Source organism: Oncorhynchus clarkii, chromosome 16, assembly GCF_045791955.1.
Source record: "Oncorhynchus clarkii lewisi isolate Uvic-CL-2024 chromosome 16, UVic_Ocla_1.0, whole genome shotgun sequence".
NCBI classification, from domain to species: Eukaryota; Metazoa; Chordata; class Actinopteri; order Salmoniformes; family Salmonidae; genus Oncorhynchus; species Oncorhynchus clarkii.
The window spans coordinates 70,893,097-70,905,658 of NC_092162.1; the positions used below are offsets into that span (position 1 = coordinate 70,893,097).

The 12,562-nt window shown below is 43.1% G+C and overlaps 1 protein-coding gene across 1 annotated transcript; it reads right to left on the reverse strand.

Annotated features, from left to right (window-relative positions):
• Positions 1-1,101: 1,101 nt before the first annotated feature.
• Positions 1,102-8,099, reverse strand: LOC139368995 (pancreatic progenitor cell differentiation and proliferation factor B-like). The gene is made up of 5 exons (XM_071108546.1): positions 7,837-8,099; positions 6,503-6,595; positions 5,096-5,173; positions 2,986-3,085; positions 1,102-1,583 (listed from the first exon to the last, which is right to left on the reverse strand). The coding sequence occupies exons 2-5, from the start codon at positions 6,555-6,557 to the stop codon at positions 1,457-1,459; spliced, it is 360 nt and encodes a 119-aa protein (XP_070964647.1). The 5' UTR covers positions 6,558-6,595; positions 7,837-8,099; the 3' UTR covers positions 1,102-1,456.
• Between the last annotated feature and the right edge of the window lie 4,463 nt (positions 8,100-12,562).

The following is a 12,562-nucleotide window of genomic DNA, read 5'->3' on the forward strand; positions in this document are numbered from 1 at the left end:
CAGGCCCCAGTCCCCTCAGGCCTTTTTGGTAGGCTGCCATTGTAAATAAGAATTTGTTCTCAACTGACTTGCCTAGATAAATAAAAAGGTTCAATGAAAATAAAATATCCGCCGATCATATAAGCGGTTTTCCTTTCTTTGAGGTATAGAAATGTATCTCTCAGTATAAAATAGCAGAACGCTGGAGAAAGGCTTTTCTCAACACGGTAAGATGAAATACGATGGTGCTGTTGGAGGCCGTTATGACTCAAGAACCTTTTCTAGAATAATCCGTAGTAATGATCCTGTTATGGGTTAGGGTGACTCTGTGTGCATTGTGTTTAGGCATAGGGGAAAGGGGACTGCCTCGGAGTGCATGAATGATTCCGGGTGAATAGGAGCCATTTGTCAGGGTTATGATACGGTCAAGGTTAAGTTACTGTCCAACTGACTAGTTTCTGTGGGAAGCGAGGAGATGGCTTTCTACGTAGCAGTTGGGGAGAGAAGTGAGAATGACAAGATGCGGATAGCAGAATGGTATCTGAAGGGAGAGCAGAGCCAGACAGCCATCTGGTCCAGCCTGTCCCAGCCTGCTGAGACATTCACCCCAGGTACTGTAGCGCTGTAGCGCTGTGCTATTCAGCTGAGGAATCCTGTTCTGGTCATAGCTTTTCTCTGCGTCCGTATCCGAGTACCGTACCGGAGTAGAACCTAACAGTGTCAGACGATATGGTGTCTCGACTCAAGATTTGTCATCCTGAGGGTCCCATAAAATGTAGCATAGTTTTGTTTGATAAAAATCTATTTTTTATTTTCAAATGTAGGAACTGGGTTCTACAACTTAAACCCCTGCCCATAGATCTAGATGTGTGAAGGTTAATTTATTTTCTGTAGGGAAGCTAATTATTCATAATTTATGACATTCCTGAGAGTGTGTAAACGTACAGAAATTATAATGGTAATTTAAAAAAAAATATGCATGTTCTCTATAGGGTCTGATCCTTTGAATGTTGGAAACTGAGTGCACAGGGTAACGTTGACTGTTCGGCATAACAAGATTGTTTTCAGAGCAATAAATTCCATTGAGAGAAACAGAAAAATGACAGACAAGTCCATAATTAGGGTTGAGGCGACATTTACTAGACATCTGCAATCACAGGGTGACAAAGTGGAGAAGTTAACAAAAGTTGAGGGCACCACAGTGTTACAGACAAACACAAATGTAAAAAAGTTTATATATTTATATATATATTTTGTTCATAGATTTAAAAAAAAAACTTTTTAAAAAAAGGATACAAAATAAAAACAACAATCATTGTCAGCCTGTCCTACTAAGACAAACAAAAAAAAGGCTATGTTCCAATATCCATGCTACCTAGTATGAAGCAATGTAACAGGCATACATTCTATGTAGTGTGGAGGATGGAACAGAATCAAGGGTTTAGGGAATGAGGACGCAGCCTCGGTCTCCCATCTCTCAGGACGGGGGTGAACTCCCCGGCTCGGACGTCCCGGCTTTGCTGCCCTCGCTGACCTGCCTCTTCCTCACCATCTCCCTGGCAACGCAGGTCACCTGGCCGTTGGTCACAGTCATGGCCGCCGCCCTGGAAGAGAGAGGTAAGAGTGTGAGAGCAAAGCAAAACGGGGAGATGGTAAGGGTGTCCTGCATGGCTCAGTTGGTAAGACATAGCACTAACAATGCAAAAGGTCGCCGGTTCAATTCCCAGGGATGAAGGACAGGTTGAGTGTGATGCAAGGAGGAGTCGGAGAGAGAGAGAGAGATCATCAAGCAAGACAATGCCCTAATCAAGCAAGACAATGCCCTAATCAAGCAAGACAATGCCCTAATAAAGGATTGGAAATGTCAGCTAATGAGTTGGCTACAAGTTGAAGTTGTTTCACAACACTTTTAAATAGCTGGTTTTTGCTTATTTGTGCAAATTTTGCTAGCATTCTGGTAAGACGCCCTATGGGATTTAGCGGGGTTTTGCTAGCATTCTGGTACGACGCCCTATGGGATTTAGCGGGGTTTTGCTAGCATTCTGGTAAGACGCCCTATGGGACTTAGCGGGGTTTTGCTAGCATTCTGGTAAGACGGCCTATGGGATTTAGCGGGGTTTTGCTAGCATTCTGGTAAGACGCCCTATGGGACTTAGCGGGGTTTTGCTAGCATTCTGGTAAGACGCCCTATGGGATTTAGCTGGGTTTTGCTAGCATTCTGGTAAGACGCCCTATGGGATTTAGCGGGGTTTTGCTAGCATTCTGGTAAAATGCCCTATGGGATTTAGCGGGATTTTGTTGTTGTGCCCTCTTGTGTACTAAGCCAGTAATACCACAAATCCCAGTGTGAGAGAAGGACAGTACAAGGATATGACCATCTGAATAACAATCCTACAAGGCTGTAGGCTACCCTGCTACGCCTACATTTGTGTGAAATTACAGATGCTCATTCTGTTTTTATTTGTTTGATAATAATAAGCCTGTATTCTAGAAGGCCTGTATTCTAGAAGGCCTGTATTCTAGAACACCTCTTCTGACCAAATGAGTCTGTATAAATGTAAGTACGTTCACTATGGGACTATGTAACTTAAGATAAGCACCTTTCTCTTTAAAAGCCAATAAAAACAGCCCAACCAAGAATCTGTTTGTTCCCCCCCCCCCCCCCCCCCATTTATGAACATTTGCAATCTCACCTTTACAAGAGTAGCTATCAGGAAGGTTATAGTCACCTCACCAATCATAGTGTGGGGGCGGGGTTAACGGTTTGCTGAGCCAAGCATAGGTGTGGGAGGAGCTATGAATGGACATTTCTCCATTGAAAGTCTATGGCCATTGGAATGCATTGAAATAGTACCAAAAAGGTGGGCAGAAGGAAATAAAATATACATTTCTCCCTCTCAGCTTCCAGTTAACTCCTAAAAATGACTTTCCCCATCTCAAGAAATGTCCATTTGTTAATCCCGAGTCCACCCGGTGTCATTTTGCCACCATTTTGCTTTAACTTACTTCTGCTTGGCCTCCTCCGTCAGAGTGGTCATTCCTGGCTGGTTCTGCTTCCCAAAGAAGAAGCTGGACCACCAATGTCCAGAGTCTTGTTTGGGCAGACCTGAGAAACAAGATTAACAACTAGGTCAAAACACATATAAAATGACTAAACATAAGACAATGGCCTATATAATAGCCCCAACATAATGCATAAGAGGTTTTCACGGATATACAGTAACCCGATGACCTGAAAATTCTATAGTTGACCCTCGGATCGGATCACGCTCGGTAGCCACAGACCGGTGTGAAAATACAGACCAGATTTGAAATTATTTCAATAAAATACCCCGATAAAAATAACTACCCTCTAAAAAAAATATATAATAATTTAATAAACGAATTAGCTACACATGGCAGTTGGTTCAGTAAAATGTTTTTTTTTAATCTCTCTCCTTCACCGGTCTTCCTCGCTCCGTCTAACTTGAGCCCTCGCTATTCACGGGTTGGGCGTTTCGTCACAATAAGAGTTTTGAATGTTTGTTTTGGACTGACGCCCCCGACTGAGCCTTCTACTCAACGCATCATCAATGAGCGCCGACGAAGATTTCAAAAGATGCATTACAGTGGCCTGGAAATACAAGGACATTCAACAAGGAGGCAAATAATTAATTGGAAAACTTCATTTTGATGTCACCAGATTGACTTTAGGTGTAGCATCACGCTTGCTAGCATTGCCAGCTATTTTTTGACAAAGCCTAGTGGTTAGAGCGTTGTACTAGTAACCGCAAGGTTGCAAGTTCAAACCCCACGAGCTGACAAGGTTACAAATCTGTCGTTCTGCCCCTGAACAAGACAGTTAACCCACTGTTCCTAGGCCGTCATTGAAAATAAGAATTTGTTCTTAACTGACTTGCCTAGTTAAATAAAGGTAAAATTAAAAATTTTAAAAACGTCAACCGTCTAAAGTAAGTTTGATGACATGTTAACTCTGAAAAAGTTGTTTCTCCACTAAATATCTGACTACTTTAGTGATGTCATCATATTTCCTATATAGTGTAATCTAGACAAAACAGCAGTTTTGCTGTAATACACAGCTGTATTTGAGCCAGGGGGCGAAGTGTTCATATTTCCACTGGATATATGGGAGCAGCAACATGTTGCCATTTCACTATGGAGAGAACGAGAGTGTTTGGAAAGATTTTTCAAACACAGGAACTAGGCTGTGGTGACCATAAAAATGCATGGAGGTGCTCTGAAGCACATAAGTGGTGGTACATTAGGACAATTAGAGCGTTGGACTAGTAACTTAAAGGTTGAAAGTTCAAACCCCCGAGCTGACAAGGTACAAATCTGTCGTTATGCCCCTGAACAAGGCAGTTAACCCACTGATCCTAGGACGTCATTGAAAATAAGAATGTGTTCTTAATTAACTGACTTGCCTGGTTAAATAAAGGTCAAATAAAATAAAAAATACAAATAAAAGACAAATTAGAAATCCTCAACTTTTATAAGCGCACAAATTAGTGGGAGACAGCGAGCATTCTGGAGAGACAGAGAGCATTCTGGAGAGACAGAGAGCATTCTGGAGAGACAGAGAGCATTCTGGAGAGACAGAGAGCATTCTGGAGAGACAGAGAGCATTCTGGAGAGACAGAGAGCATTCAGGAGAGACAGAGCGACATTAGGGACATAATGTATGAAAATACTAAGCTGTAGTGTAGACCCCAATGTAATTCTCAACAGAACTCACTAAACGACCTTATCACTGTGGAAAGACTGACTGCCATTCTCTGCTGCCTCAGGGCACAGTGCCATGACATCACCAACTGACTGGCTCAACTCACAGCAAGGGAATCCTACAGTCACCAACCTTAAAAGGACTACCATGTAGTAAGACTGGGACTATACCAGTATCACCATACTCACACGGGCTCTACCCTACCAGTTTGGGAACTCCCAGTACCACCCCTGAACACGGTCTCTACTCCACCAGTTTGGGAACTCCCAGTACCACCCCTGAACACGGTCTCTACCCCACCAGTTTGGGTTAACTCCCAGTACCACCCCTGAACACGGTCCCTACCACATCAGACACATTTCCCACCAGCACCCATATGCTTGCTTTGTGTACCTGGATGGTGTGGAATGACCTCCCCACTGTACTCTGAACTGCCACAGGAGCTGCTGCTGGAGGTGGAGCCGATGCGCCCTGGGGAAAGTTAAACCAATAGGATTGTTAGGTTTGTACAGGACAACTCATTCAGCACCTTTACAAGCCCACTCCAGACCGAGGCTATTGTCACAAGATCAATCCATACTCCTGTCACTGTATCAGCATAGGGCTGGACAATACAACCCATTCATGACCAAGAGGTTTGATCCCCACAATTTCTGAGGTGCAGTTAACTCTAATGAACTGATCCTCTGCAGCAGAGGTAACTCTGGGCCTTCCTTTCCTGTGACGGTCCTCATGAGAGCCAGTTAACTCTAATGAACTGATCCTCTGCAGCAGAGGTGACTCTGGGTCTTCCTTTCCTGTGGTGGTCCTCATGAGAGACAGGTAACTGTAATGAACTGATCCTCTGCAGCAGAGGTAACTCTGGGTCTTCCTTTCCTGTGGTGGTCCTCATGAGACAGGTAACTCTAATGAACTGATCCTCTGCAGCAGAGGTAACTCTGGGCCTTCCTTTCCTGTGACGGTCCTCATGAGAGCCAGTTAACTCTAATGAACTTATCCTCTGCAGCAGAGGTAACTCTGGGTCTTCCTTTCCTGTAGCGGTCCTCATGGGAGCCAGTTAACTCTAATGAACTTATCCTCTGCAGCAGAGGTAACTCTGGGTCTTCCTGTCCTGTGCCGGTCCTCATGGGAGCCAGTTTCATTATAGCGCTTGATGGTTTTTGCGACTGCATTTGAAGAAACTTTAACAGTTCTTGAATTTTTCCAGATTGATTGATCTTCATGTCTTAAAGTAATGATGGACTGTTGTTCCTCTTTGCTTATTTGAGCTGTTCTTGCCATAATATGGACTTGGTATTTTACCAAATAGGGCTCTCTTTTGTATAGCACCCCTACCTTGTCACAACAAAACTGATTGGCCCAAAAGCATTAAGGAAATAAATTCCACAAATTAATTTTTAACAAGGCACACCTGTTAAATTAAATCTATTCCAGGTGACTACCTCATGAAGCTGGTTGAGAGAATGCCAAGAGTGTGCAAAGCTGTCGTCGAGGTAAAGGGTGGCTACTTTGAAGAATCTAAAATATATTTTTGATTTGTTTAACACTTTTTTGGTTACTACATGATTCCATATGTGTTATTTCATAGTTGATGTCTTCACTATTATTCTACAATGTAGAACATAGTAAAAAATAAATAAGTAGAACTGTAGGTGTATCCAAACTTTTTACTGATTTTTACTTGTGTGACAGTTTTCAATGCTTCCAAAGACAAAGGAAAATCACACTGATGGAGCTTGATTAAGTTAAAGCCTGAGGCCTTCGTTTGTAAAGACATGTCCCGGCCCGAGAGTTACTCACTTCGGTAGTAGTCATTGGTAGCAACAAGAGAACCGCCTGCGTTGATCGCTGCCATTCTTCAGATCTAGTTGAATATTGCGTTAGATAGAAACCCTGGAAGAAAGGGAGACTAGACGTCAAACATTTGTACATTATAGCACAATTTTTTTTTGCAGTTCTTCAGAATGCATGGCTGGCTAAGTACATACAGTAACACCTCCCACACGTATCTATATGATAAATATTGAAGCAATCATTACTGGCAAGGCTGTCTCAAATTGTTAGTGTGTAAGCTACCATCTGTTCTGTGACATTAATGTAGGCATCTGATACTACTAAACACAAATGACAAGGTATTTTTTTTAACTGGTCTAGGAACCGTGGGTTAACTGGTCTAGGAACCGTGGGTTAACTGGTCTAGGAACAGTGGGTTAACTGGTCTAGGAACCGTGGGTTAACTGGTCTAGGAACCGTGGGTTAACTGGTCTAGGAACCGTGGGTTAACTGGTCTAGGAACAGTGGGTTAACTGGTCTAGGAACCGTGGGTTAACTGCCTTGTTCAGGAGAAGAACGACAGGTTTTTTAACCTGGTCAGCTCCGGGATTCGGCCCAATTAACCTTTCGGTTACCGGACGAACGGTCTAACCACCCAAAGGTATAACCACTCTCGTCCCAAAATTACAATATCTTAGTCATGTGGGTGAGCTAAACTCAGGGACCATGACCTAAACCTAACCATGACCTAAAACCTGACCCAAACCTAAACCTGACCTAACCCAAACCCTACCCTAACCCATACCCTAACCCATACCCTAACCCATACCCTAACCTAAACCTGACCCAAACCGTGTGGTACATAACTAGCTAGCTAACGTTAGATAGCTAGCAAGGTGTAGTTAGGCGCCTAGCTAACTTACAATGTTCCCATTCTTTAACAAAAAATGTGAACGAAAATGACAAACTTGAGTTTAGAAACATAACATCATAACATGAAGGAAAAAGACAACTCGACTAAACGTTAACTAGAGTAACATGTCCATTTGGGACGAAAGACCTAAAAAAAAAAAAAAAAAATTTGGTCGAGATAAAAAATGTCAAAAAGCAAATCTTCCTTGGTAATGTTGGCAAACAATAACATGAAAGTGAGTTTAGCTGCAAACAAATTACAAGAAAGAAAGAAATAAAAAAAGATCAGAGTCTGTAAGACTGAAATCACGATGACTTCGTGCTATTATCAAAATGTCCAAAACAACAAAAACACAATCTTATAATGACCGAGAGCGTCATTATCATTAGCTAACTAACTTAGCATCACTGTATTCATCATTAAAATGCAGTTTAAAACAAAATCTCACCTTTCTTTTGTTTGTTACCCAAGAGACGTGCTGATGTTAAACAGCACCCAAGGCAATCTGCGAGACGAGTAAGGGAGTGAAGGCTTGGACGACGGGGCCCATTTATAAAATAGATGTTGTTTGGTGTAAATAAAACCCTCTCTAACGACCCTGTAATAGCAGTGAACTATATTCGCAGTAAATGTTCGTTTTTTGTTGTTGCCAGAATGAAGGATTGGCGAGTGGTTTTATACTACGAGGAAGACACTCGATGTTGGTCAGACAAGGAGGGGTTTGATTTTCATTCGTGCACGACGTGCAAGTGGGTTGACAAGAGTGTGTTTGCTCAGAAAAACTGTTTATAAAACTATTTATAAAAATATAGTAAATAAATACATATTTATCTGTCAACAATTGTAAAAAAACATATATATATGTAAACAATTGTAAAAAAATATATATATATATTTATCTGTCATCAATTGTAAAACAATATATACATATTTATCTAGCAACAATTATTATATTTACCAAATCCAACACCAACAAACTATAACTTCCCTGGTGGTCTAGTGGTTAGGAATCGGCGCTCTCACCGCCGCGGCCCGGGTTCGATTCCCGGTCAGGGAATAACTGTTTTATCAACAGACCTATCAACAGTACAGTAGAGTGTCACGTCCTCTTCAAATCAAATCAAAATATTATTGGTCACGTGGACGTGTTCAAGCAATGTATGCGGGTGTTACGAAATGCTTGTGTTTCTAGCTACAACAGAGCAGTAATATCTAACAATTTCACAATATACACCCAAAACATACACATCTAAGTAAAGGAATTATGAATTAAGAATGTAATAAATATATAGATGAGCAATGTCAAAGCGGCATTGACTAAGATACAGTAGAATAGAATACAGTATATACATATGAATAATGCAAGATATTATTAAAGCAACTGGTGGTAGAGGTTTTTCAGTCTCTCGGTCCCAGCTTTGATGCACCTGTACTGACCTCGCCATCTGGATGGTAGCGGGGTGAACAGGCAGTGGCTCGGGTGGTTGTTGTCCTTGATGATCTTTTTGGCCTTCCTGTGACATTCGGTGGTGTAGGTGTCCTGGAGGGCAGGTAGTTTTCCCCCAGTTATGCGTTGGGCAGACTGCACCACCCTCTGGAGAGCCCTGCGGTTGCGGCCGGGGGCAGTTGCTGTATACAGCCCGACAGGATGCTCTAAATTGAACATCTGTAAAAGTTTGTGAGGGTTATAGGTGCCAAGCCAAATTTCTTCAGCCTCCTGAGGTTGAAGAGGCACAGTTGTGCCTTCTTCGCCACACTGTCTGTGTGGGTGGAAACATTTCAGTATGTCGGTGATGTGTACGGCGAGGAACTTGAAAACAGCCCCGAGTGATTTTAATATTTGGTCATCTGTTGCCAAGTACTCATAATAGACAAAGGCCTATGAAATTGTATACACATGTAAGAAAAGTTTCAAATTGCTTCCATTCAGCCACAAGAGCATTAGTGAGGTCGGGTACTGATGTTGGGCGATTAGGCCTGGCTCCCAGTCGGCGTTCCAATTAATCCCAAAGGTGTTTGGTGAGGTTGAGGTCAGGTCTCTGTGCAGGCCAGTCAAGATCTTCCACACCGATCTCGGCCTCACTTTGTGCACGGGGGGCATTGTCATGCTGAAACAGGAAAGGGTCTTCCCCAAACTGTTGCCACAAAGTTGAAAGCACAGAATCGTCTAGAATTTCATTGTATGCTGTAGCGTTAAGATTTCCCTTCACTGGAACTAAGGGGCCCGAACTATGAAAAACAGCCACAGACCATTATTCCACCTCCTCCAAATTTTATAGCACTATGCATTTGGGCAAGTAGCGTTCTCCTGGCATCCGCCAAACCCAGATTCGTCCGACAGACTGCCAGATGGTGAAGTGTGATTCATCACTCCAGAGAACGAGTTTCCACTGCTCCAGAGTCCAATGGCGGCGAGCTTTACACCACTCCAGCCAGCGCTTGCCATTGCGCATGGTGATCTTAGGCTTGTGTGCGGCTGCTCGGCCATGGAAACCCCTTTCATGTTCTTGTACTGACATTGCTTCCCGACGCAGTTTGGAACTCGGTAGTGAGTTTTCCATCCGAGGATAGTCCCGTTTTGTGAGCTTGTGTGGCCTACCACTTCGCGACTGAGCCGTTGTTGCTCCTAGACGTTTCCACTTCACAATAACAGCACTTACAGTTGACCGGGGCAGCTCTAGCATGGCAGAAATTTGACGAACTGACTTGTTGGAAAAGTGGCATCCTATGACGGTGCCATGTCGAAAGTCACTGAGCTCTGCAGTATAAGGCCATTCTACTGCCAGTGTTTGTCTATGGAGATTGCATGGATGTGTTCTCGATTTGATACATCTGTCAGCAACGGGTGTGGCTGAAGTAGCCGAATCCACACATTTTTGTACAGTATATATGTAGTGTATGCCGGTAAAGAAAGTTATATTTGTGGGTGAATTTTCTAGATGCCTCTTCAACCTCAGGAGGCTGAATACATTTGGCTTGTCACAATTGAGAGCATCCTGTCGGGCTGTATCACCGCCTGGTACGACAACTGCACCGCCTGTAACCCCAGGGCTCTCCAGAGGATGTTGCGGTCTGCCCAACGCATCACCGGGGGCACACTGCCTTCCCTCCAGGACAACTACACCACCCGATGTCACAGGAAGGCCAAAAAAGATCATCAAGGACAACAACCACCCGGGCCACTGCCTGTTCACCCTGCTATAACCCAGAAGGCGAGGTCAGTACAGGTGCATCAAAGCTGGGACTGAGAGACTGAAAAACAGCTTTTATCTCAAGGCCATCAGACTGTTGAATAGCAATCCCTAGCCGGCCACCACCCGGTTACTCAACCCTGCTGCCCTGTACACAGTGGGCTCCAAATTCACTGGCAATGCACAAACAATACTTTAAAAAATAATACTTAAAAAAATAAAGAAATAATAGAATTACAGAGAAACTAAAAATACCAACATGTGAGAAATACTGTATTTTATTAATGTTTCAATGGAACCAACCAAAATCATACAATTATTTAATACAAAATACATTTAACCAAAATCAAGGTTTCATAATTATTGGCACTCCTCATTTAGTACTTAGTGCAACTACCTCTGGCAAGGATAACAGCATGGAGTCCTGTAATGTTTGACGAGGTTAAGGAACACATCTGGAGGGATTTTGGACCATTCCTCTATGCAGATCCTTTCAAGATCCTTCACATTCTTGGGTTTGTGCTTATCAACTGCCCTCTTCCACTCAGCCCACAGGTTTTCCATTGGATCATCAATGAGGTGCCTCTCCTTGTGTGCATCTCTGTTTCACCATGGGTATGAGGTGCCTCTCCTGGAATGCATCTCTGTTTCACCGTGGGTATGAGGTGCCTCTCCTGGAATGCATCTCTGTTTCACCGTGGGTATGAGGTGCCTCTCCTTGTATGCCTCTCTGTTTCACCGTGGGTATGAGGTGCCTCTCCTTGTTGCATCTCTGTTTCACCGTGGGTATGAGGTGCCTCTCCTTGTATCTCTGTTTCACCGTGGGTATGAGGTGCCTCTCCTTGTATCTCTGTTTCACCGTGGGTATGAGGTGCCTCTTCTTGTATCTCTGTTTCACCGTGGGTATGAGGTGCCTCTCCTTGTATCTCTGTTTCACCGTGGGTATGAGGTGCCTCTCCTTGTATGCATCTCTGTTTCACCGTGGGTATAAGGTGCCTCTCCTTGTATGCATCTCTGTTTCACCGTGGGTATGAGGTGCCTCTCCTTGCATCTCTGTTTCACTGTGGGTATGAGGTGCCTCTCCTTGTATCTCTGTTTCACCGTGGGTATGAGGTGCCTCTCCTTGTATGTATCTCTGTTTCACCGTGGGTATGAGGTGCCTCTCCTTGTATCTCTGTTTCACTGTGGGTATGAGGTAACTCTCCTTGTATGCATCTCTGTTTCGACGCCGAACATGCCGATGCTGTGTCTGACCAAAACGTTCCATTTTGGTCTCATCTGACCAGAGCACCTTCTTCCAGTCATAATTTAAATGACGTTTGGTAAACTCCAAGCGCTTGCGTCTGTGTCTTGGGGTCAGAAAGGGCTTTCTTCTGGCAACCCTTCCAAAGAGCCTGTGGTTGTGGCTTCTAGTGTTTTTTTTTTTTTAACCTGGTGACCCCAAGGCCCACAATTCTTTCACACTAATTTTGGGGTAGTTTGTTGCTTCTCTCACCACCCTCTTCCATATCCTGGGGTCAAAATGCATGTGTGTCCTCTTCCCGTGAGGTTTTCAACTGTTCCATATCTTAATATTTAAAAAATAATAATTGCCCTAACAGTGCTCAGTGGTATATTCAATCGTTTGTGGATCTTCTTGTAGCCGTTACCAGATTTTTTTTGAAGGTCTACGACCATCTATCACTTTTCAACTGCCAGTTCCTTTTTCTTCATGGTGTTGGATGACAGAGGGATATTGCATGCGTGTTGCCTCATTTTTATACCCTAGTGAAACAGGAAGTGATGTAATGGCTCAATATAGTTCCTTAAGACTTAAAACTTAAAGTGGAATTTAATTTCTCGTTTAATTTTGGTAAATGTTTTTTTTGACAATCATTGGGAAACCTTGAATCGGATGACATTGATTTTTAATTAAATTAAAATTATTAATGATTCAATGGAACGAAACAAAGTACAGTATTTCTCAAGTTGGTATTTTGAGTT

Excerpts from the sequence above, each read along its gene's own strand:
- LOC139368995 (XM_071108546.1), bottom strand. The coding sequence starts at position 6,557 with ATGGCAGCGATCAACGCAGGCGGTTCTCTTGTTGCTACCAATGACTAC. Across the intron at positions 3,086-5,095 it reads GGTCATTCCACACCATCCAG|GTCTGCCCAAACAAGACTCT; the intron begins GTACACAAAGCA and ends CTTGTTTCTCAG. Across the intron at positions 1,584-2,985 it reads ACGGAGGAGGCCAAGCAGAA|GGCGGCGGCCATGACTGTGA; the intron begins GTAAGTTAAAGC and ends TCTCTCTTCCAG.